Source organism: Leucopleurus acutus, assembly GCF_964270905.1.
Source record: "Leucopleurus acutus genome assembly, chromosome: 19".
NCBI lineage: Eukaryota > Metazoa > Chordata > Mammalia > Artiodactyla > Delphinidae > Leucopleurus > Leucopleurus acutus.
In genome coordinates this window covers 1,961,055-1,986,612 of record NC_139161.1, presented here as the reverse complement: position 1 = coordinate 1,986,612, position 25,558 = coordinate 1,961,055, and the positions used below count along the sequence as shown (strand labels likewise).

The 25,558-nt window shown below is 52.0% G+C and overlaps 1 protein-coding gene across 4 annotated transcripts in view; it reads left to right on the top strand.

Annotated features, from left to right (window-relative positions):
• The first annotated feature begins 2,391 nt into the window (after positions 1-2,391).
• The window catches only part of WIPI1 (WD repeat domain, phosphoinositide interacting 1), a 30,056-nt gene continuing 6,889 nt past the window's right edge, over positions 2,392-25,558 (top strand). For all 4 annotated transcript variants that reach the window (XM_082861181.1, XM_082861180.1, XM_082861179.1 and 1 more), the window contains exons 1-8: positions 2,392-2,533; positions 6,855-6,937; positions 8,295-8,464; positions 11,889-11,985; positions 18,312-18,409; positions 19,058-19,150; positions 19,830-19,900; positions 21,025-21,132. In XM_082861181.1, the coding sequence (XP_082717307.1) occupies positions 2,454-2,533; positions 6,855-6,937; positions 8,295-8,464; positions 11,889-11,985; positions 18,312-18,409; positions 19,058-19,150; positions 19,830-19,900; positions 21,025-21,132 (800 nt within the window). In that variant the 5' untranslated portion in view covers positions 2,392-2,453. The remainder of the gene's footprint in view (positions 2,534-6,854; positions 6,938-8,294; positions 8,465-11,888; positions 11,986-18,311; positions 18,410-19,057; positions 19,151-19,829; positions 19,901-21,024; positions 21,133-25,558) is intronic.

Genomic DNA, 25,558 nt, shown 5'->3' with positions numbered 1-25,558 from the left:
CTCAGAAGTCCACTGGGCAATAAGATAGCTACCAACCACGTGAGCACCTAAAATGTGGCTAGCGCAAACTGAGATATACCGTAAGTGAAAAAGACACACGGGATTTTAAATACTTATGCTAAAAAATAATGATAATCCAAACTGGCTGATGAATAATTTTACGTGGATTACTGACTAAAATGATATTTTTGACGTACTGGCTTATGTTAAATAGTATTTAAATAGTTAAATATTATTAAAATTAACTTGCCCATTTCTCTTTACCCTTTTTAACATGGGGCCTAGAAAATTTTAAATGACACGTCTTGAAAATTTGTAATCACATTTGTGGCTCACATTATCCTTCTAGTGGACAGCGCCCTTCAAAACATCTCTTCGCATGACGTGATGAGGTGCTAATTATCGCTACAACGGCAGTCATGTTACAACACATAAATGTATGAAATCAACACGTTGTACACCTTAAATTGACACCAAGTTATATGTCAAATACATTTCAAGAAAAAAGAATCTCTCTTGGGTTTGTCCTAACCTTTCCGACCTTGCTGCCAACCTATAGCCTAGTTTCTCACATGCTTTTTGCTCCTAAAATTTCACATTAGTCTAGGCTTTTCTCCCTTCTAATCTGCTCTGCACACCCTGGCCGAGTTTATCTGCCTAAAACACTACTTTTATCATGAAACTCTCCTGCTCAAAAACTAACACCAGCTCCCATCTCTACCCCCTAAAGTCCAAATTCTTGGTAATAACAGCTTCCACTTTAAAAACCTATTGTGCACATTATGTAATTCTCCCAACAACCTAACACCTAGAATGTCAGACTTTTTGCTTTCTAAATAGAACAAAAAGGACTGCAGCATTTGCCTGAGCTGGGAGGGGAGAGGGAAAGCACCTCTGAGCTGAGACGTTACAAGGATAACACAGTTAAAGCATCCAGGCGGCGGCTCCTTCCCTTACGATGATTTTTACAACACCTCACAATCAACTAAAGAGCAATCAACATCTGTAGATGTGTTAGCTGAACTATTTTTACATCAGTTGAGAGGAAGAATAATAGCACTGAAAAAAGAAACTGTTATATTTGCATTTCAGAAAACCCAAACCAGGAGTCAACCAGAAAAGCTTAAGAGAAACAGTTCCCTTCACTCACCCACTGTAGGTCCAAGTTTCCTATATACATATATACAGTTTTGTCACAAAATAGAAAATTTGAATTATACCAGTCTGAAAGGCAGTGGTACAACAACAATAAAATATCATTTCGTCTCAAAATTTGAAAAGCAGGAATTAAAAATTTGTCAGTAATTATATACATCCCAAACTAGCAGAGCTACTGATTCATTAGTTGTGTTGATAATTCTACATGGCAACACGTATTCATCTTGGGAAGAGAGACCGTTTGGATTCACCTCGAATTACATGAGGTTTTTACTGTGCTGTCTTCAAGACTTCATCCTTTTCATAAAATACAACATCCTATACCCATTTTATTTCATTTTTTCAGCTACAGATCAGATAGGTTTTGCCAAAAACTGTCTAGCCGAGTCGTTGGTGCACGGGTTTTGAAATCAGACAAAACCACATTTTACCATTTATTGTGTTACTTCAGGCAGAATTGTCTAGCAGTTCTGTGCTTCAGTTACAGCTTCTTTAAATTGGGCATAATTACGCTTTCCTCCCAAAGTTTTGTAAGAATTCAACGAGATAATACACATTGTTAACACGGTGCTTGACCTGTGGTAAGAGTTCTCAACGGACAATAGATAAGACGACGTCCTACCTATCTGGCCTCAGCATCCTCCTGTTAGAAACAGTCTTCTAAGCAGCTTGAAGACTCTACGAGAGGGTGGGGCTTTGGCGTCCAACGCTCTCTACTAAACTGTAAGTTTAGTAGACGGAGTGTTACCCAGGACACCGGGCTGGGTGGGGTCGGAACGAGCGCGCCCGCCGGTCTGCTTTGCCGCGGCCGCGACGCAGACGCCGGACCGGAGCCCGCAGGCCGGGCCCAGCTGCCTGGCCCTTCCCTCCTCCCGCTCTGCCCGGCCGCCCTGGCAGTGAAAACACCGCCACGTGGCCTGCAGCCTTCGCGTCACGCGCCTTCTCCCAATGGCAAGCCGTGTCTCGGAGTTGGGGGCGGGTCGCCAGCAGGGCGGTACCGCCCACAGCCGTCGCCAATTGGCCAAGGGTGAGACGGGGCGTGGGCTCACGACCAATGGAGGCCGGCAGTGGGGACCCCACCCTGTCGACGGCTGGGTCCGCGGGACCCGCAGGAGGGGGCGGGGCGGGGCGGAGCTGAGCGAGGAGGGGCGGGGCGACGCGGGGCCCGGGCGGGGCCCGGGCGGGGCCGGGGCGGGGCCGGGGGCTGAGGGGGCGGGCAACCCGGCCCGCGGGGTCGGCGCCAGCGGGCTGCTGAGGTGGCTGTCGCTCGCTCGGAGCTGCGGGTCGAGCCCCCGATGGAGGCCGGGACCGCGGATGGCCCCTCGGGCGGGGTCGAGGAGGCGCTCAGCTGCTTCTCTTTCAACCAGGACTGCACGTAAGCCGAGGCGCCTGCCCTGCCGGGAGGTGGGGGTGAAAAGTCGCGATCGGGGGTGTCGTCCAGTTGGCAACTTGTGCAGGAGGCGCGGGCCTACGTCCCCAGAGGCCTCGGCGGACGGCCGGTGCTGCCCGGACCGGTGAGGGTCTCCGGGCCGCCCCGTCGGCCTCCCCGTCCTCCAGGAGGGGGCTGAGCACCCCCGTCGCCCGCTGCCGGCCGAGAGCCAGGAGGGCCCGGCCGGGGGGAGAAGGAGGGAGTTAGCCGGGGGATTGGGGCTGAAGGAGGCCAAGGAACGTGGGGGGCGGGGGGGCGGGGTAGTGACCAAAGTGGGGGTCTGGGGAAGGAGGGGCAGAGGCCACAGCAAAGGAGATGGGAGAGGACGGGGAAGTTGCAAGCGGACCCGAGGCGAGGGAGTTGGGGCCCAGGAAGATGGGAGTACAGGAAAAACTTTCCCATTTGTCCTTGAGCATCTCAACGTGGCATCTGGGCAGGGCCAATGACGCAGAGGCAGCCTATCCCTGCGGCCAGGCCAGCCCCGGTCCCAGCCCCAGCGCAGGGCACCTCGCCCGCCGGATCTGGGCGTCAGGAGCCTCTCCGTGGCTCTCACTGTGTCTTCCCGGAGCCCACTGGAGAGGCCGAGCCTCCTCCTGGGAGTCAGGAGCCCTTTCCCCGCCCAGGCTGCCTTCCGGGAGAAGCGTGAACTCCACTCTGTTGCCTTTTGACTGGATTTTTAACGTTTCACCTTGATGTTCCCATTGGGACTTTGGCCAGAGAGCCGGGAGTTGCTGAACTGCGTTTCAGGCAGCTGGAGGGTGTCCCTTAGAAGCGAACTGCTGCTCCCTTACCTCTTCTCATGGGATTGTTAGACACCAGCTCTGGGCACCATATGGAATAATCTCTTTGGAATGTGCACCCAGAGCATTAGGCAGTGATGACCTCTTCCCAGTTCCCCATTTCCTGCTGTACCAGTCTCTGTCGTGCTCCTTGTTTGGAGTCGGCTTCAGGTGTGTGTTGGCCGTCTGTGCCTGGGCTATGCTAATATTGAACATTCAGTGGTGTAATTAAGGCCATCGTGTACCATAAGCAGCCCTGGCTTCCATTCCCTTTGTGTTTCTGTTTAAAAACACTCTCTGCCAAACAATATACCTTTGTTCGAAAAAGCTGTATGTGTAATCGTGTAATCCAGTAGCTGGACAACTGGGTTAGAAGCGGGACTTTCAAGCTTCCCTTGACCACAGCCCACAATAAGAAATACATGTTACAACATTACCCAATATCCAGATATAGATGTGTGTGTACACCACACACACACGTATAATATCACTGAAAAGCAATTCACAACATGCTCTTAATGTGTGCAATACCCTCTGGTATTTTGTGTTTCTTTTTTTTTAAAGCCATTCGTGACTTACTAAATTATTTTCTCATGGGTTGACAGCCAGAGTTCACAAAAATGATGGTCTAGATTCACTTCTGATGTTTTGTAAGAAACATTTTGCAAGAGAGGATGGCTGTTTGCCTTCCCAGTTGAGAGCAGGTTAACGAGGGGAACTAGGGCTAGTTTGCTTCTTAGTAGGAAATGTTCTCAATTCTGCTTTGTAGCATTGTTCATTACATTTCTTTAAAGGGATGTTAATTTTTACTCTAGGTAAGTCCCAGCTTTCTATAGCGGTTGGATAAGAATGTTATTTTCAAAACCGTAGGGTGCTTGGGAAGATAATGTCCTTAGTCCCTACTGTCAGTTCCGTCTTCCTGGCTCTGCTGGGCAGCTCTGTCGCACCTATAAATAAAAGTTTTTGTCACAGTCAGTTGCTTTGAGCCTCAGAGGGTATGGCATTGGATTTTAAAATAAGTCAAGCCCCTTGCCGAATACATTTCGGAGTGTCAGCGTGTCTTTTTCTATAAGTATAGGCCAAATTTAGGGTCCAGGCTTCCCTGGTGGCGCAGTGGTTGACAGTCCGCCTGCCGATGCAGGGGACGCGGGTTCGCACCCCGGTCCGGGAAGATCCCACATGCCGTGGAGCGGCTGGGCCTGTGAGCCATGGCCGCTGAGCCTGCGCGTCCGGAGCCTGTGCTCCGCAACGGAAGAGGCCACAACGGTGAGAAGCCCGCGTACCGGTAAAAAAAAAAAAAAAATTAGGGTCCAGTTTTTCTGGAGAAGGTTAGTTAGAAGACAACTAACCTTTAGCAGTCTTCGCTCATCCTTCATGCTTGGCCCTGTGCCAGACAATTTGGTTCGTGGTATGTATTTGTCCCAAATCCCATTTTCATGAGAGGTGATGAGAATTGTTTTTCTTCCTACAGAAAGGCCTTATGAATGAAATAAGGTTTTAGTCTGAATTCCTTGATTCAGAGTTTTTTGTGGTCATTGATCAACCATTTAAAACACAACAGTGATCACACTGCCATTTCCCATATTTAAAATTCTTGTGGAGAAGGGCATATGTTTGAAAGTTATTTCAAGTTGCTAGATCTTTTGGTTAATATTATAAGACTCTAATTACAACATTTTTTCCCTTACTCGCAAGCTTTAGAAACCTTGGTTTGCAACTAACTGCACACATATTTATGTGAAAAAAGTTTACGGGAAGAAGGTTTAGAAACAGTGATCACTATGGAGTATGTATATTTTGAAGTTTTAAGATGCGGCTGGCTGGCCTTTCGAGTTTGTTGTCATTAGAAGCCAAGCCCCAGTTCTGAGCGCACTGTTGCCTGATGCAAACGTCTAATCCCCCAGGTTAGCTGCTCAGCAGGTCGGTTGGGGGCGGGGGCGGGGGGGGGGGGAGTAAAGAAGCAGAAGCAGCCACCTTGCTGATTAAAAGTCAACCGCCATTCCAGGGAAGAACAAATGTTAGGGTAGAAAAAAACCAAAATTCCAGGGAGACTCATATGACCTTCTCTCTTTTAGGCTAGTGAAACAAGAGCCTTGGCCATCCAGGCTTGTAGCAGTAAGCTGCCTATTTTAGTCGCGTCTCCCTGTGAAGAGCCGAAGCTCACCTTTTCATATGTTTATTTTGAATGAGGGAGTTGGACTAATTGTTAGGTCTACGTAGGACCATTTTAAGGTCCATTTCAGCCCTGACATCCCATTTCCCAGGGGTCAGGGTCTGATGGCTTATTCTGAGGGTGCTCTGGGTAAGATTTTGGTCATCACTGAGGTGTTGAGGGCAAAGCAGGAGAGAGCTGGGTAGGAATTCTCAGCTGCCGAACAAAACTGACTCGTTTGCTTTCATCCTGGGGCCAAGGAAACGTGGTGCACACTCTGTATCTATCGGCTGAAGAGTGAAAATTAAGAAGACAAGATTCTGGACTTCCCTGGCGGTCCAGTGGTTAGAGCTCTGCACTTCCGATGCAGAGGACGTGGGTTTGATCCCTGATCAGGAAACTAAGATCCCACAGGCTGCACTGCGCGGCCAAAAAATTAAAAAAAAAAAAAAAAAGAAGAAGAAGAAGACAAAATTCTTTCAGCCCCCGTTGTCCCAGATAAGGTTTCGATTTTGCTCTGTTGGTAGGGTGCAGTGCTGGCTTTGGGAAGCAGAGGATAAAGAAGAGTTCTCAACCATGGCTGCCCATGAATGGCTGCCCATGAAAGTACTTGAACTGAAAAAAACAAAAAAAAGAAAGAAATCCAATTAAATAAAAAGCACAGGGCTGGGGGAGCAGGGTAGGCAGTCATCAGTACTTTTCTTAAAGCTTCCCAGGTGAGTTTAATGTGCAGCAGGGATGAGAACAACTGGTATAAAGTATCTGAGATGCTTTCATGGAAAATGATGGAAGGAAGCATCTATTACATTTTGCCTGCTAATGACCCACTGTGTCTTCTAAGATCACATATGTCTTTTTTAAGCAAGAAAGAAAGGAGGAAGGAAGGAGGGAGGGAGGGAAGGAAGAAAGTGAAGGAAGGAGAGAAGGAAGGAAGGAAGGGAGGGAGGGAGGAAGGAAGGAAAGAAAAAAAAAAATTTACCTCTTGGTAGCACTGTGATGAATATTGTCAAACATGCCATTTTTCCCATTTCTGCCCAGCTGGGAAAGCATGGTCTCTGGTGGGTCTGACACTTCATTTGCCGATAGAGCCCATTCAGTTTCAGGTCTCGTCGCCATTTCACATGTTTGTATGTAGCTGTCTTTGACTTCCTTTCGACTGGACCTGCCCACCTGACAAGGCATACTTGCTTCTCCATCTAGAAAGTGATCAAATGTCTTGGCTCCTGAGGCTGTATGTTTATCTGAGGCTAGAGGGACGGAGGGTGTCTCTCTTCAGACACACCTGTGGTTGGACCCAGTACCTGTTGTCATTCCCAGGCTGTCCTTGCCTTCACAGATCCCTCGCGATTGGAACCAAATCTGGTTATAAGCTGTTTTCTTTGAGCTCCGTGGAGCAGCTGGACCCCGTCCACGGAAGCAGTAAGTGTGTGCGTGTGAGAACCTCAGGGCACCAGATCCTCCCTCTAGACTCGAAGCTGGGGCGCTGCTCAACTTTCTGCATTTCCCTCCATTAACCCACAAACTTACAGAGTCAGTGTTTTTTCAGATTTAAATATAAATCATTGTTTCCACTTGCTTTAAAAAAAAACCCCACCATGAAACACTAGTAAGATTTGGCAATAGCTGAAGTAACATTCTCTTTTTACATTAAGAAATCCTTTGAAACTGTATTGTTGACACTTTTTCGTATACTCATAGGCACGGTCATCAGTTTTGATAATTGTCAAACTGAAAGTTCACTTACGATTTTTTTTCCCCTTTTATTGGCACTGTAGAATATTGGTAACATTCATTCAGTCATGGAAGTATTTTCCTTGTTTTAATAAAGCAGTAGTCTCCCATTCACAGAATCCATATCAAAGACATTGAAGTACTTCTAGTGAATGTTAAAAACAAGTGCAGCTTAGAAATGTGCCTCTCTCATTGTCTCAGGGAAGGTTGTTGTTTATGCCACCATCATATTGACGAAAACACGCTCTTCGGATTTCCTGGGAAGAAAGTGGCCTGGCAAATAATATCTTAGGCTCCCAATTCACTTGTAAGATGTTATTTTTATTATAACATTTTTGTGAAGATTCTGCTCTGTATCTGTCCCGCGTTGTTCCCTATGGGACTTGCTGGAGCCCAAGAAAGGCAGGCATGTGAAAAGAATGTTCCCAGAAAGACACGGAGGCCTCCTGTCTACAGGCGCTCAAGAGGCCTCCTGATCTACCTTCTTCCTGGGTACAGAAGGACTCCCCTGGTCATAACACAGATGTCCGGGGTGTTATCAACAGGAAAGGGATTCCGGAGAGAGTCAGGGAGCACAGCGAGACGGGCAGGAGGCACAGAAGTCACTGTTCCTGCCCCCTCCCCTCCCCCATCATGGTGGCACCTGTACCTTTTAGCAACAGGGACCAGAAGAATTCCGAAAGCAGAGCCTCCCGACAGAGTAGTTACCCCTTTGCAACCTCCCGTGGAGGAAGAGTGGATTGATCCAAACCTCCTAGATATGTTCTGCAGAGAGGACAGCGGCCCCGGGGGCGGGGCTGTGATTCCAGCCGCAGAGGGCATCAGGGGATGCTCTGGAAAGCCCGGCTTGATGTTCTGATCGCCGGGGTCTGCCTGACTGTCCATCGTGGAAAGGGCTTGGGAACTTGGGAAACGGGTAAAAGCTCACTGTCGAGGGAGGGGGCGGGGAATCTCTGCCAGCGGGCGGCAAGGGAGGGAGGACCCCAGGAGGCCGGCGGGCTGACGTCTGCGTGCCCTCGGCCGCCTCCCCACCCCCTGCCCGCAGATGACATCCCCGACGTCTGCATCGTGGAGCGCCTCTTCTCCAGCAGCCTGGTGGTGGTGGTGAGCCACGCGAAGCCTCGTCAGATGAACGTCTACCACTTCAAGAAGGGCACGGAGATCTGCAGCTACAGCTACTCCAGTAACGTCTTGTCCATCAGGCTGAACCGGCAGGTAAGGGGCTGGCGCGTCCCGCCGGGTCACGAGGCTCCCGCCGCTGGGGACCAAGGAAAAGAGGAGCATCTCTCGGGATGGCCATCTCTCGCCAGCATCCAGCTCTGCCGGGGGTTTTAAAACTCAGGCCGAGGATTATGGGGACATGGTCTGAGTCTACGCCGCACACTTGTCTCGGTGGTGAGACCGCCCGCACCGCCCCCGGGCCCCGGTCCTTCCGCCTGCCGTGATTTCTCAAACATCCGCCGCCGGCTAGGCGAACGCTGTCCCCCTGGAGCCAGGCTGGGTGGAACCCTGGCTCAGAATCTGTCCCGTGAGCCACTGCAGGGGCACCTTAAACCAGAGGGACGCCCTTCTGCTTTGGGCCCTAGATGGTGGCATTCCTTGCCGGCTGGTGGTCACGCCTGTCAGAATAAGCTCCTGGAGAGAAAGTGTGGTACTCCTGGGTTAGTGCTGAAGCCAGTCGGTGAAACTGCCCCTCCTCTTGCTGGGACCGAGTCCCAGGCCGCTTCTTTTCTTTCTTCCGGCTAACCCTTGAAGATGTTTCTGGTGGTGTTTTCTTTGTTGGAGGAAGGGTTAGTCTTATCTCAAACGTGCAATATACATTCTTTTGAAAACTGTAAGTTCCTGTTAAATAAGCATTTGGGGGTACTAGCCGAGTTTCCCTTGAGTTATTAGATTTTAAATCCTATGAGGGCAGCGACTGTATCCATTTTACTCGCTACCGTAAGGCCTGGTAGAAAAGACAGTGCCCGGTAGAAAAATGCTCAGTAAATATCTGTTTCCCGGCTGCCTATTAAATACAAAAACAAATAAATCGGTTCTTTCTATGACCGAGGAGATCTGTGTATTCAATTAAATATTCCCAGGGTGCTGGAGGTCCTTGCCTTCACCAAGGACATCGTTTTCTCCTTTGTACCTAAACTATTAAGTGCTTACTTTTTTTTTAAACAAATGAGACAAAGTGCTGTCTTAAGTTTATGAGAAGGAAGAGATTGTTTCTTTGGGTTGATCCACTATGTTGACTGCCTATCCATTCAAGTCTGTATAAAGCAGGGTGGTAGAAAATGGCCTGAGAAATAGAATACGGCGTATTTTAGAAGCAAGGAGTAGCAGGGGATAAAGAAGATAAGCCCGGTTCTTGGCAAGAGAGGGAAAGGCAGTTTGAGGGTTTTCAACTTGAAGGCTTTTAAGCACAGTTCTTGGCTCCAGTGCTGTCTCTGAAATGTCTTGTTTGCACATTAAATTTCTTTGCAGGACGTTTTATCTTTGCATACGTTGATAGCCAGGGTATAAAAATTAAGACTGTTCAGGCAAATGTCCCGTAAAGGTCAGAACCCTCAAATGGTATCCACGGTATTTATTTGTATAATGTCCCTCCCTTGCTCTCTGATATTTTCATCAGCAAATGGGACTGTTAACCTTTAGGTGCCACCCTCTCCTCAATAAAACACCATATTCACTTCAAAGTTCCCCGGCCGCGTTTCCTAAAGAACATCACGGCACCTAGAACTTCTCCGCTGTTCACGGCCAAGCCAGCTGGACCCCAGGCCGACCAGGGCTCTCTTCCTTTAGCGTTTCTTCTGCTAAGAAGATGATTTGAAACAGGTCTGGGAAGTCTTCGGGGTTTGCTTCTCTTAAAAACATTCAGATTTGGGACTCTTCACTTTTGGTTTACGGGGCTGCTCGTGTGCCCTCCCTGCCAGGCCAGGGTCCTGCCGCTCCCCCCCCCCCCACGCCCCCGAGGATGTGAGAATAGAGGCTGCTCTGTCTATTTCATCAGGTCCTCAGGCTGTGCAGTTCCTTTCTGAAAAACAGGAAAAAAGTCCAAGATTTGTGTGGGGAATTAAGAAGAAGGAAAACCCCTATTATCCTCTGAATCTGTAGAAAGGAAGAATATTCAGTAATTGGGATCTGTTTCATTTTTAGTTGCTGTTAATCCCCTTCTACTTATAGAGGAAAGGTATTCTGTGGAATAAAGACAATAAACCAGATGTGTTTGGATTTGTAAATGTCCACAGTTCTTTGACCATCTGTTCCCAGGGGCCCTCCTTACCCAGATGGAGATTGACTGGATGGAAGCCTCCGAGGGCAGACGCTGTAAAGAATTTTCTAGTTGACAAAAGGAGTTTTTACTTCTAGGACCTAGACAAGTAGATGAGAGCCAGGGTGACAGGGAATGAGCTGAGCTGGAGGCCAGCCCAGGGTTCCGCTGAGACCGCAGACTGATTAGTAAAGGGAGCCATTGCCAGGGTTGCGCTTGTCCCAGGAACGAGCCCTCACGTGGAACACAGATGAGGTGCCTCCTCTTTGGCCCTCGCTGTTCTCTCTGTGTTTCCCTCGGGCTGGGGGGGGCCTGAAATCCGCCCGATGGATCACAGAGCAGGTGGTGCTCTAAGAGCTGGTGGGGAGAGATGTGGATGAGGCCAGAGAAGCTAGGAGTGGAGGCTGCCCCTGCAGGAAGGGGCATGGTGAAGACCCCGTATTCTGGGGTCGCACGCGGGGCTGGGGGTGGGGACACAGGAGCAAACCCGAACCCACAAACATCAACAAGCACAGAGCACTCTAGTCCAAACCGTAGTAAGTGCAGGCGAAAGGCAAAGCGGTGCGGTGAATCAGGGACTTGACTTTACGGAGAAGCACTGATACATGCCATCAATTTGGAGGCCCTGTTAGCATCTTTTTTGTCAGCCCTCTGCACCCAGCGCTGTGGCCACAGAGCCTTAAATAAACCTGAGAAAAGTGTTTCAGTGTTACCTTTCCGCTTGGTTCAAGTGACAGTCTCCCGAAAAATTCTGAGCTGGGAAAACAGCATCGCAGGCTTTTCCCAGAAGGGGAGCCCACCGCTTCTTAGTGGTATTTTTAGGTTCCTTCCTTTCCAAGAGTTGTTCCCTGGGATGAAAGGATCTGGCCTGGGAGCAGTGGTCCTCACGTCTGGGGTCCGTGTTGAAACCCCCCTGAACGAGGGTCTCCAGGCAGAGCCCAGGCGTTGCCCCGGGATGCCAGGTGCTCATCAGAGTCTGGGAAGCACCAGCCTGAAGGAGGCCGAGGCGGCGTCTGATGGGAAGGGGAACCGAGAAGTTTACCCGGAAGTGGCTTCACTGGCAAAGGGAGTCTGATCAGGAAGTGTCCAGGATTCCCTGGACTGGGGAAGGGGAAAAGTACAAAAACAAAAACAAGAAGGAAATCTCAATTTCGAAATGGAATTTCCAAAGATCCCGTATTTAGTGCTTCTGTCCAGGTGGATGGTGATGTATACGCGGCTGTGCGCACATAACGTAAGCTTCAAATTGATCGTGAAAATCCCGCCCCCTTTCGGCTTAGAATAGAGTTAGGGTTCCCAGGAGAGAGGCGTGATCTCGGGACGGTCGGGCCCCTTTCCGAGGAGTCAGCCCCATAGGCTGATGGGTCTGTGTGATTTCAGAGGCTGCTCGTTTGCCTGGAGGAGTCCATTTACATTCACAACATTAAAGACATGAAGCTTCTGAAGACCATCCTGGATATTCCTCCAAACCCGACAGGTGAGCCCCAGCCCGGGCCAGGTGCCCCCGAATCTCGTGTCTGGGTGCCCCTTTTGCACCAGCTGTGTTTCCACCCAAACTGAAAACCCGAAGCAGCGTTTGGCCTTCGTTGCTTTACAAATCTTCGTGGTGTTTGCCTTCAAGCTTTGTCTTAAGGGCCGCAAATTCAGATTATATTAGGCCATGCGTCCTGCAGGAGGGCCGTGTGACCTTCCCTGCAGCGTGGGAGAAACTCCTTTCCCCTGGGACCCATTCTCAGCAACCGTGTCAAAGCATTTAGGCAGACACATAGGAGATGTCCTGCATCTGACGTTGCAAGGTGCTCACCCCTAGTTATCTTTGCTGGTTGTTCAGTATAGAGCAGACGTCATAATCAGAAGTGGGTTCCACCTGACTGGGAGACAGACAATCCAAACCGAAAAGAAACGTGTTTTCTTTTGTTGCAGACAGTTCTCTCTACGTGGGTGATATGCTAGGAGGTTGGACTGTATTCAATTCTCAGATGTAACACTGTTTAATACATTTTCCTGATTTAAGAATGGGAGCAGCTGGGATTGGTCAGGTTGAAAAGGCGGACGATGCCATTCTGTGAATCCCTGGTGGCAGAAGTAAACAAGAAGGAAGTTGTGTGGTGGGACAGGAGCCACCAAACCAGAACAGTGTGCGGATCTGATGATTCAGGGCAGTATTTGTAAATCGCGCTCCAGCCTAGTGTCGTTAAATGATTGCTTCAGTTCACTGCGGTTTTCTAATTCGTTGACTTTCACCGAATTTCAATATCCCTGTGGCCCGACCTCAGTCACCTAGACTCTTTGAGCCTCAGTTTCCTCACCTGTAAAATGGAATAGTAACCCCCGTCTCACAGGGGTGGCGTCTGTGGCGGTGACCTGCTCACGGCCTGCTGGGCAGTAATTCCTCCTCTGGCCTCATTTCCTTCTCTCCATCTGAGTTATACAGATGGCCCTTGACGTTGACTTCAGTGCTTTAAAATTTCAGCCCTGACGAAACGGTACTGTATTTGAAAAGATCACAGCCATTGAGGCCGTTAGAAAGCTCTGTGGGAGAACGCCTTTAAAGCCTGTTTTGCAAGTGGAGGGTGGTAAGTGAAGGAACCATGGCCGGGGACGGCGGTGGGGGATTAGTTTCGTTTTGTGCTGTTTTTCAGGAATGAGAGGTTGAACTAACCTGGAAAAGTGTTTATTGCAGACATGCTACGTGCCCGGGACCATAGTAGGCACTGTAGGTACAGACCACACGCCAGGAACCCCAAACCCTTGGGACATGGTGCACAAGGGCCCTGGCGTCTTTGGAAGGTTTGGGACCCAGGGGGTGACAGCTGAAAGGAAGATGTGCTCTTCTGACAGGGCGAGGGAGGTGAGTGGGGTCTGAGCAGAGCCCACCGGAGCCGCGGGCCTGGGCTGGACCCTGGCGGCTTTGGACAGAGGACATCTCAGGGGGGCAGGGGACATGCCAGGTGAGCAGGGGACATCCCAGGTGGGCAGTGGACATGCCAGGTGGGCAGAAAGTTCACAAGCTGCCTGTGACTCTCCGTTTCTTTGAAAAGCGGGGAGCCGGGCACCGTCAGCGGCCTTTCGAGCAGGTGTCCCACGGGTCAGGGCAGCCGGCAGCCCCCTCACTCCTGCGGCCACACCTCAGCCGTTCAGCCCAGGGGACGGTGCTGCCTGCCTTCAGGGCCAAACCTGTTCCTCCTGGGAAAAGCCCGTCTCCTCTTTGAGCAAATGCATCCCTTTGTCTTTGCTCAGAAAGCACACGGATGGCCTCAGGTTTGCACTTTAAACAGGGAGGAAGGAGGTTTGCAGGTGTAGGGCCATCTGTGCTTCCTGTTAGGATGTGTGCGTCTCACAAAGGGAATGATTTTATCTCAAGACAACTTAGAAATGATGGGAGGAGTCCTCAGGTAAGCATTACCAGTGGGCTGGGGGAGAGATTTAGCCTTTCCTTCTGAAAGACCAGGGATGGGTTGAAAGACCAAAACGTGTGTCTTATTACAGCTTTGACGTTCTTTGGAGAGAGAGGCCAAGACAGCTTCAAATGCTGACATTTATAATCATCCTCTCAGCTTCCCCTGAGCTCTTCCTACTTCAGTAAAATGGGGATGAGCCTTTTTACCCCACAGAGTTCTTATGGGGAGGACTCCCCGAGGGCGGGGAGGGGGTGAGAGCGAAGTCCCATCTGCTGGGCACACGAGGCTCGGCCAGGCTCGCCCGCCGGCCGGTCCCATGCATCATGTCCATCTCCAGCCAGGAGGGCAGGCTCGGGACAGGTCAGGGTTTCCCTGCAGTGACATGACCCGCCCCTCGCTCAAGGACCCCCAGCAGACTCTGAACGTCCAAAACCACGTAGATGAGATCCTCAGAGTCCAGGAGTCTCCTTCATTTGTTCCCACCCTCTCATGTATTTTCTGAACAACAAACTGTAAGATGGAAACTCTGGCCCTTGATGTGATGCATCTTCCTGGGTCACAGGGAGACAGGGCCTCTTGGCTGACAGGCTCAGCCACACGAATTCTGAATGTCTTTCGACTTTGTGAACTACGAATACGTGATACACACAGAGTCCTGTCATTGCTTCACGCTCAGTACCGGCCGTGGCTGTAAATTTCCTTCCTTCTGTCTGTTTGTGTCATGCCCATTCCTGTTGTGTCAAAGACTGCAGGCTGCTTCCTTTAAAGGGTTTGGCCAGACGGGGCTCGAAGTTAATTTCCTGCTAGCACAGCAGTCTGTACCCTGAGCAGCTGAAGGTGGAAATCTCCATTAAAAAATCCGCCAACCGCAGAACTTGGGGATGCTGTCGGTCTTACAGGCTCTCACGGAACATTGGGGGAGCAGTCTACACCACACAGCAATGTGTATAATGGGACAGAGTAGCCGTTTATTCCCCAGCGAGCGCTCTTTCTGAAAATGTAATGCAGGTGGGGTAAATGGTAGCATAGAGCATCTGTAAGTACAGAGACGATTTCTCTCCTTTCTATTTTTAAAAACTGGAAAGCATATTCCATTAATCAACCCAGAGGGAACTGCATTTTATAAATCACTGTTAACTTGCTTTAATTTTGACACATAATACTATAAATACCAAGGTAAGAATGATTTAGAATCACAGGACTTCCTTCTGATTCCAGCCGATGGTGCCATTGGTTCTTGAATGGAAATCAGGCATTTTTCTTCTCCAGCTGCAGAAGGATTACAGCCAAACCATTTCAGTGGAATTATAGCTGACCATGATTTATGAAAATGTGTGTCCAGTCTGAAGTCCAAAATCCACATCAAAACCTAACTCCTTATATTTTAAAAAAAGAAAAAGGCCAGAAGAAAATATTCTCAAATATTGAGCACAGTGAAAAGCCTCTGGGTTTTAGAATTCTGTGTGCTTTTTTTTTTGTTTCTTTATATTTTCTGCCCTCTACAAATTTTTTATACTACCACTTTTATATTATAAAATAATATCAAAGAAAAGGCTGGGACTTCCCTGGTAGCACAGTGGCTAAGAATCCACCTGCCAATGCAGAGGACACGGGTTCGAGCCCTGGTCCAGGAAGATCCCACATGCCGCGGAGCAACTAAGACCGTGTGCCACAGCTACTGAGCCTGTGCTCTAGAGCCGGCGTGCCACAACTACTGAAGCCTGCACACTTAGAGACCGTGCTCTGCAACAAGAGAAGCCACTGCAATGAGAAGCCCGTGCACCGCAACGAAGAGTAGCCCCCGCTCACTGCAACTAGAGAAAGCCCGCATGCAGCAACGAAGACCCAACGCAGCCAAAAATAAATAAATTTATTTATTTATTTATTTAAAAAAAGAAAAGGCTCATTTCCCTTCCTATAAAGGGTTTCAGGGGACACTTGTGACAGAAACAGAAGACGAGTAGAACGGGAATATCTAAGCCTATAGCAAAGTCTTCCTACTTTCCTTGGGGGCTTCACAAGAAATAAAGTGCATTCTTAGAGCTGGGTGGATTTGCCTGAGAATTGGACCACAGGAAGCTAAAGGAGCTCACGTTCAGCATTTCTGGGGACCGTCATTAAGTTGCAAAGGTTGGTACGCACGGCCCCTTGGCTACATTCAGGTGGGCTGGCTGAGGTGCGAGCCAGAGGCAGAGCTGTCAGGTACGTGGTTACGTGGCAGGGTGTACCTGCCCTCGCCGCCATCCTTGGTCCCTTCTTGTCAGACTCTCGTGTCAACTCACTCTCCATTGGGTGTTACAGGAAGTTCCATGTTAGCTGAGGAAGTTTAAGCTTCCTTCCTTTCTGGAAATATTTACATTTTAATATACAACTCTGAAGGTCACCTCACACCTATTAGAATGGCTATTATCAAAAAGACAAGAGACAAGTGTTGGCGAGGGTGTGGAGAAAAGGGAGCCTGCGTGCACTGTTGGTGGGAATGGAAATTGGTGCCGCCACTGTGGAAAACAGTGTGGAGGATCCTCAAAACACTAAAAACTGAGCTACCTATGATTAAGCAATCCCACTTCTGGGTATTTATCCAAAGAAAATGGAGACACTAACTCAAAAAGATATCTGCAGCCCAATGTTCATTGCAGCAATATTTACAACAGGCAAGACATGGGAACAACCTAAGTGTCCAGCGATGGATGAGTGGATAAAGAAGGTGTGGCATATAGATATAATGGAATACTACTCAGCCATATAAAAGGATGAAATCTTGCCACTGTAATGACGTGGATGGACCTTGAGGGCATCACACTACGTGAATTCAGTCAGGCAGAGAAAGACAAGTACCATATGATCTCACCTATATGTGGAATCTTCAAACAAAACAAACAAGCTCACAAATGCAGAGGATAGACTGGTGGTTACCAGAGGCTGGGGGTCAGGGGAAAGAGACGTGTGAAATGGTTGAATGGGGTCAAAAGGTACAAACTTCCAGTTAAACAATAAGTCATGGGGGGGCTTCCCTGGTGGCACAGTGGTTGAGAGTCCGCCTGCCGATGCAGGGGACGCGGGTTCGTGCCCCGGTCTGGGAAGATCCCACATGCTGCAGAGCGGCTGGGCCCGTGAGCCATGGCCGCTGAGCCTGCGCGTCCAGAGCCTGTGCTCCGCAATGGGAGAGGCCACGACAGTGAGAGGCCCGCGTACCGCAAAAAAAAAAAAAAAAAAAAAAAAAAAAAAAAAGTCATGGGGGTGTAACATTCAGCAAAACTGAGAAGGCATGAGTGGTTTCTTCTGAGGCTGGGTGACCCTGTACAGGCGAGAGGGCTGCAGGGAGCCTGCAGGACAGGGCGCTGGGCTGTCACCCTCCTCCCACAGCTGCCTGGCAGGTGATAAGGGCACAGCCTGGTGGGTCCTCGGCAAAGCCCAAGCAGGAGGTGGGACCTTGGTTCCCAACCTCGACGTTTGCTTTTGTTTTAACCTCTGCTCTGCCCCCAGCAGATGAGGGTCAGGTCCATTTTAGCCTGATCTGAAGTTTCTCTTATGCTTTTACAAGAAACCCATTTAACACACTAACTTGTAACAAAGCTACCTTTTCTATTTAAAAAGGGCCTCTCTTGCCTGATCTCCAAGTTCTTATTCTGGTAATGCTTCTGGTTCGGGTAATTCTGTGAATTCACTTCTATCACGTACACCCCTATGAATGGAAGCCATTGTTGTGAAAATCCTTTTCTTAAATGCTATTAGGATCCTCCCACGCCCCTCCAATCCCCGTGTAAATAAAAATGGCTTCTAGGTTTGGTTCATTGGTTTGACTTGGTGTTTACTCTTCCAGAATATTGTTGAAGCCTCTTAAATCCAACATGTCCTGTTTCTTTAGTTTGTCCCGACGGCAGACACACCGTCTTCACTGCCCTCAAGTGAATTTCCCCTCTGGAGGCGCCCACTTCCCTTATCGAGGCAGGACATTTGGCTCTGAAACAATTTCTAAATAGGTCCTCCCCTCAAGCCACCCAGCCTCCCCACCCTCCAATTTGAAATGACATTTAATCACCTGCAGAAAGGCCACCACAAGCTGCCCTTTATTTCAGTTAGGAGCTTGTAGCCCAGAGGGTAACGGAATTGGAAGAGAAGTAGATGTTACTTCAGGGCCCTGGGGCACAGTGCGAAGAAGAACGTTTAAAATAGTCTAACCTCTGACCTCTCAGCTGTGGCGTGGACACGGTCAGTGTCCAATCACGAGGTCGTCCCGGGAATTTACTTGATCAGGGTCCTTGGATTAGAAGAATCAAGAGTCGAGGTCTGCAGGGCCGCTCCTCCCCTCGCCAGCAGGTGGCGCTGTGGTCGTGCCGTGTCCAGATGCCCTTCCCGGGCGTGGACGCCGGCTTTTCACGTGCGGTTTGCTCTCCCCCAGGTCTGTGTGCCCTGTCCATCAACCATTCCAATTCCTACGTGGCCTATCCTGGGAGCCGGACGACAGGCGAGATCGTGCTCTACGACGGACACGCCCTGGTAAGCTGGCGGTGACCCCGCCGGCCCAGCCCCCTGCCTGGCCGCGTGGTCAGTTTCAGGTGAGGGGCGGGCTCGGTGGCTGGGGGGCGAGGTGCAGAGGCGCAGGCAGCCCCGGCCACAGCTGTGGAGTGTGGACGGGAAGGTCATGCCCTTTGCCCTCATCGCCATCCATCCACGTAGCCACAAGGCAGCCTGCCAGGCCCGGACAGACGCCATGGCAGCTGGGGGCCATCGCGGGGTTGAGTGCGTCCTGCCGGGCCGTGGCGCAGCCTGCGACAGCGTGCAGCCATGTCCCATGTCCTGCCCTCTGCTCTCCGAGCTTCACAGAGCGGGCAGGATTGCTGCAGGAAGCCGGGCCCTAGAGCCGCATCACGGAGAACACAGTCACATCACCGCACTGGCCACACGGGTGGTCGCCCATCTCCCCGAGGGCAGGAAAAGGGACAGAAACACAGCAGCCCTTGCAGCAGCGTCTAGATACACCGGGAAGCGACGTGCAGCTTCTATGCATACGGCCTGGTGGAAAGAGGGAAACAGGGAACCCAGCAGAGGAGGGAGGGTGTCTGGGAAGGAAAGAGGAGGGAGAGGAGACGAAACGCGTCCTCCCTCTGCCCCAGCATCAACCTCCGTTTTCCCTTTCGCCAACAGAAGACAGTCTGCACCATTGCTGCCCACGAGGGGGCGCTGGCCGCCATTGCCTTCAACGCCTCGGGCTCCAGACTGGCCAGCGCCTCCGAGAAAGTGAGTTCCTCAGGGGCTCGCCTCCTGCCGGGGTGGTGGTGGCGGGTTCCGGGGGCCCTGGGCCCCAAAGAGCTGGCGGAAGGGGCCCGGTGACCCCAGCGCTCAGACCTCACTCCGGAGGGAGGCCTTCCGGCCCTTGCGTGAGGCGCTGCATTTATTAACTCGGCCGACCAAGGGCCTCTGCTGTGCAGGACACAAGCCGCTTTGCCCAGAACCTTGTGGTCTGATTAAGAAATGTGCGTGCCCACCATCACAGATACGGAGAGATGCCACGTTCCATAAACACAGTAGAAACAAAATGCTTGGCTGTTCAGCAGGAGAGACTGACATCTTCTGTCTGGAATAACCAGGGAAGGTGACCGAGTTGAATTTCAGATGCCACGAGAAACAGGTGTATTTTTGACGGGCAGAGATTGAATATCTAAGGGGGCCACAGCAGACCGAACGAGCGCGCCAGCGCCTTGGGCTGGGGGGGAGGGGCCGGGAGACGGAGGCTGTTCAACTCACCTTCCAAGAATGGTTTATACAGCACACATACAGAAAAGCCTCTGTGCACAGCCCTCCGTGCTTCCTCTCCTGAGACAGATGCTCAAAACCAATCTAAGAAGCTCGTCTCTAAAGGGACGTGTCTGCGTGAAGCTGTTCACGGTACGAAATGCCTACCCGCTTTCTCTTCCAGGGCACTGTCATCCGGGTGTTCTCGGTTCCCGATGGGCAAAAGCTCTATGAGTTTCGGAGAGGCATGAAAAGGTCTGTGCTCATCGTAAAAACACACTGTAGAGTATGCACAGGGGTCCTGCAGTGGACGGCTGGCAGCCGTCCGGGGAGAGGACAGAGGGGCTGTGTGCGCCCCTCGCCCTGCCCGGGAGGAGGGATGAAGGTCCTTTCTCAGGTGACTGACTAGAGGCCCCGCTGAGCACTCAGAACACCTGAGAGCTGAGAGGGCTTTGTGACCTGGGCCTCCAGCCTGGGTAGCCCTTTCTCGACGCGCCCAAGGGCGGCCCGTCGCGGAGAAATGAGACAGGCGAGGGAGTCGTGGCCCGAAAGTAACTCCTGACCCTCCTCCCGCGGAACAGAAAAGTGTGATGGTCTGGGTCCTATCCGCTGTAGGGCTCACAGACGGAAGACTTCCAGCGTGACGGGAAGGGGCGATGCCTGGTTTCTTCTCACCTGAGAAGCGACCCAGTGTGACTCTTTCCGATGTTAATTTCCAAGTATGAATGATACAGTGTTGAAGGGATTTTAGAAAACACAGGCAGACCTTGGAGAGAGTGTGGGTTCCATCCCAGACCACCGCAGTAAAGCCAGTATCGCAATAAAGCGCGTCACGCACATTTCTTGGTTTCCTCGTACCTACGAAAGTGACGTTTACACTGTCCTGCAGGCTGTTAAGTGTGCAATGATGGCATGAGTCTAAACAAAAGTGCCCATGCCTTAATTTAAAAATGCTTCATTGCTAAACAGTGCTGACCATCACCCAATCCTTCAGCGAGTCATAACTGTTTGCAGTCATCACACCAAAGGTCACTGGTCACAGGTCACCACGACAAATAGAATCATCATGAAAAAGCTTGAAAATGTTGAGGATGATCAAAACGTGACCGGGGGCGCGAAGCGAGCAAAGGCTCTGGGGAAAACGGCACCGACGGACTTGCTCGAGGCAGGGCTGCCACAAACCTTCAGCTTATAAAGAAAATCGCAGTATCTGCGAAGCATCATAAAGCGAAGCCCAATAAAACGAGGTCTGCCTGTGCTCAAACTCTTCGCGATACATTTAGGTTTTCTTACATATATATGTGAAGCTGAATTTTGTACTCTCAGGCTGTTACCCTCATTCCCCGGGCTCACCCGTCCCTGTGTGGCTGTGTTTGCAGGTACGTGACGATCAGCTCTCTGGCTTTCAGTATGGACTCACAACTCCTCTGTGCTTCGAGCAACACGGAGACCGTGCACATCTTCAAGCTGGAGCACCTCGCCAACAGGTAGGACACGAAATGCTCGTTACACTAAAAGAGTCAGATCCTGGTTGTCCGGCCGGCGCGCATGACTTCTCTCTGTCAACGCCACGGACTTGGCTTTACTTGTTCTGTCCCCACCAAGCGGGGAGTGAGTGTCAGCAAAGACTAGGTGATGTGAGCTGGGGTCGCCCTCCTGAGTTTGCAGCCCGGCTCTGCCCCGTGTGAGCGGCGAGACCTCGGGCAGGTGATCTAATCTGTCTGAACTTCTGTTTCCTCGTCCGCCAAACCTAAAATATTAATGATCGTATATGCATCTTCGACCTGTGGTGAGTGCCTGGACTGAAAGCACGCAGTGTAGTGCCGGGCACGGAGTAAACCCTCGAGCGCGTTTGCTAGCTCGCTGCAGGTACCGTGACGCACAGGCCGACCTCGTGCTGTTGCTCCGAGCTTGGTTGTGCTTCGCGGATTCTGCGTTTTTCACAAACTGAAGGTTTGTGGCAGCCCTGCCTCGAGCAAGTCCGTCGGTGCCGTTTTCCCCAGAGCCTTTGCTCGCTTTGTGCCTCTGTGTCACGTTTTGATCATCCTGTGATCAGTGATGACCATTGCAAAAAGATTACGCCTCACTGAAGGCTCACGTGATGTTCAGAATTAAGGTATGCACATTTTTTTTTTAATCAAATTGAGTTTATTTGAGACGGGGCTCAGATATGAATCTCCGTAACCTGGCTGCAGGTACTGTACTTTGTTTTCTGGCCGTGCTGTGAGGCATGCAGGAGCCCATGCCCCCTGCGATGGAAGCACGGAGTCCTAACCACCGGACCACCAGGGAAGTCCCGCACGTTGTTTTTTAGACATCATGCCACTGCGTGCTTACTAGACTGCAGGGTAGTGTAAACATCACTTCTATACGCACGTGTGCGACAGGCTGTATCGCTGCGATCTGGAGCTGACCCCGTAGCGTCTCCGGGATCTGCGTGTATTCGTCACCCCCAGCACTGAGGGCCTGGCAGATCCTTCCAGGGCCGCTGCTGTGCCCGTGAGAGGAGCGGAGCGGGGTCGACGGCGTGTGCTGGACTGCAGCCAGGGGTGTGCGCATGTTTCCTGTTGCTGCTGCAATAGATCATCACAAACTTCATGGCGTAAAGCAGCACACGTTCACGGCCCCATGGCGCTGCCAGTCAGGGTGGGCCGCCCCGGGGTGGCAGGGCTCGGTCTGCACTCAGGGTCGCGAGGCTGCAGTGCAGGCGTTGCCCGCTGTCTGCCTGAGCTCAGAGCCGTCCCCGTCCTGGTCGCTGGCAGGAATGCAGGCCCTCGCGCTGCAGCAGCGAAGCCCCTGCCCCCGCGATGGCCCCCAGATCCCCGTCCCTCCTCACGCGGCCTTCAAACCAGCAAGGTCGCGCCGATTCCTTCTCAAGCTCCTGATTTCTCTGAATCTCCCTCCTGCCTCTGGCTGGGCAGAGCCCCCTGCTCTTAAGGCCCGTGCGATTGGCTAAAGCCGTCTGGATCATACCCCCTCGACAGCCACCTGGGCCGTACGACATGACACAGTCACGGGGCTGCGGTCTCCTCCCTGGCACAGGCTCCGGGGACCAGGCCGTGGCACCCTGGGGCCCCTCCTAGGGACTCCACCTGCTGTCGTGTGGGCACCAGTGCAGGTGCACAGGTGTGCAGCCCCTGTTTCTCCCGGGAAAGCAGTGAAGGGTCTCCTCCACGCAGGCCTCGGCCGTGGCAGTGTCATGTCACCCAGCCTGCCCCTGGGGCCCAGACCCTGCCCCGCGCAGCCCAGGACACGGCTCACACCTTCCTAGGGGGCCTTCAGACACCGCGTGTCTCCTGACACCTCCCCCTAGGGTCGGTATAGGAAATGGAAACATGAAGTGTTAGCGATTAGCTCAGGGACACCCAGAAAGCGGCGGTGGCCTCGGCAGCACGGCCGCTTGTCCGGGTCCCGTGCTTCTCGGTCCGTGGAGCCTCCCGACACTCTCTGGCCCCTGGTTGCCCACGCGCTTCCAGAAGGCCGGCGGGCTGGGAGCCTCACAACTGAGGGAACAGGTTCAGAGGAGTTCAGCGTCTCGCCTGGAGCCGGCCTCCGTCTCCAAAGCCAGGGTCCATGTGAAAGTGCCGCGTCTCACACCCGCCAGGCGGCACCTCCAGCGACAGCTCAAATCCGTGTCCCAAGTGTGGTGTCCTCTGCTGGGCCTCGCCTGGTACCAGGAGAGACAGGCTCCTCCCCCAGAGTGGGACTTCCACCCCTTCTACCCGCTCAGGGAGATACAGAACCCGGCCTCCGTTGTGTGTGTCAGTGTGTGTGTCTGTGTGTCTGTGTGTGCTTGTGTGTGTGTCTGTGCCTGTGTCTCTGTGTGTGTGTGTGTCTCTGTGTATGTGTGTCTGTGTGTGTGCCTGTGTGTGTGTCTCTGTGTGTGTGTGTCTGTGTGTGTGTGTGTCTCTGTGTGTGTGTGTGTGTGTGTGTGACACGGTGCCGGCCTCTGTCCCACACCGTCTGGAGCTCCCTCCCTCCCTTCCTCCCTCCCTCCCGGGGCACCTAGTGACTGTGGGGCCCTGGCTCCGGCCGCCGGCCAGGGGCTGCTCTCACGCCCTCTGAACCTTGGCCCCGCAGGGCTGTGAAACACTAGATGCTGCCCCTCCGCGCTGCTCACGTGCCTGGAACCCTTCCAGCACCCGCCCCCATGTGTGCGTGCCCCAAAGCATGCTGCTTGCCCTCTAAGCTTTTAAATATATGTCATCTGTCTTCTGGACGTTTCTATCCCTTCTCAGACAGCCTCTACACCGTAGGACCCACTCTCTGCCGGAGCTTTAATCCGTCATCAGTCGTGCTGGGTTCGGGCCCCCATGGGCAGCAGAACCATCCGGGCGCCCTGCCACCCCCAGGTCCCGGGATCCGGGGACCCCACGCCGCTGCCTTGGTCGCATCTCCATCCGAGTCTCTTATTGGTGCTTAAGGTGGGAAGTGGCCACTTGGGCTCAGTTCCGCCTCCAGGCTCACCTGCTTCTGTCCGTCTCAGGTCACCAGGAACACACCTTCCCGTCACTCTCCACATCCCCCCAGCCCACCCCGTCCGTGAAGCGGTAACTCGTACAGCACGAGATGACTCTGCCTCTGCCTCCGTCCCACCTCTCTGGCCACCGCCCTGAACCGGGCCTCCCTTCCTTGGTCTCACTCCTTGTAGCCTCTTCTGACCATCATACATCTTCTTGCTGGACTAATCCTTGGAACATGCCCCTCCGTCCTCAGACACCTTTATTCCCCTTTGCCCTCAGGAGTAAAGTCCCAGGTCCTCCAGCCTGGCGTTCGAGGGCTTCCTTCCTTCCTTCCCTCCCTCCCTCCCTTTTCCCAAACAACTAGAGGAATATTCCTTTGTCTTTGGCATTCACAACGTAATGGATACAGATACAACACACTTAAAGATTTAATCTGCATTATTGTTTCCTCAGTCACTATAGAGATATCAAATACATGTTGAAGTATAGTGTTTTTTTGTTTGTTTTTTTGATTTTTGGCTGCATCGGGTCTTAGTTGCGGCACGCAGGATCTTTCGTTGCGGTGCGCGGGCTCCAGAACACACGGGCTCTGTAACTTGCGGCACGTGGGCTTCGTTGCCCCGCGGCATGTGGGATCTTAGTTCCCCGACCAGGGATCGAACCCGCGTCCGCTGCACTGGAAGGCAGATTCTTTACCACTGGACTACCGGGGAAGTCCCGAAGTAGAGTTGATTTACCATGCTGTGTTAATGTCTGCTGTACAGCACAGTGATTCAGTTAAACACACACACACACACACACACACACACACACACACTTTCTCATACTCTTTTCCCTTCTGGTTTATCCCAGGATGTGGAATGCAGTTCCCTGTGCTCTACAGTCGGCCTTGCTGTTTCTCCATCCCGTATACAGAGTTTGCATCTGCTCACCCCCACTCCCACTCCATCCCTCGCCCTCCCCCGCCCTTGGCAACCGCCAGTCTCTTCCCTGTGTCTGGGAGTCTGTTTCTGTGTTGTAGATGAGTTCATCTGTGTCGCAGTTTCGATTCCTACAGATTGTCAGACTAAGCGAAGTGAGTCAGAAAGAGAACAAGTGCCGTGCGATGTCGAGGCTTTTCTCGCCGCACCTTGCCTGAGCTGAGGCCTCCCTGCCTCTGCCCCCTGGGCCGGCCCAGCGTGGCCCTGACTCTCAGATGCTTGTCCAGAGCATCTGATGGGCCCCCCTCCTGCCCCCCCCACCCCGCTCGGAGACACACCTGCCTCGGGGCCTAGCCCGGCGACCAAGCCTCTTCAGTCCCGCCAGCCCCGGAGACGCCCTCTTATGAGACAGCACTCGCCGGACGCCAGCCCCTACGCTGTGCCGCCGCTTTAGTTCTCACGGGCAGGGGACCGTGATTGTCCCCGTGGTCCCCGGTGAGGACAGCGGGATATGAGGGGTGGAGGAACGC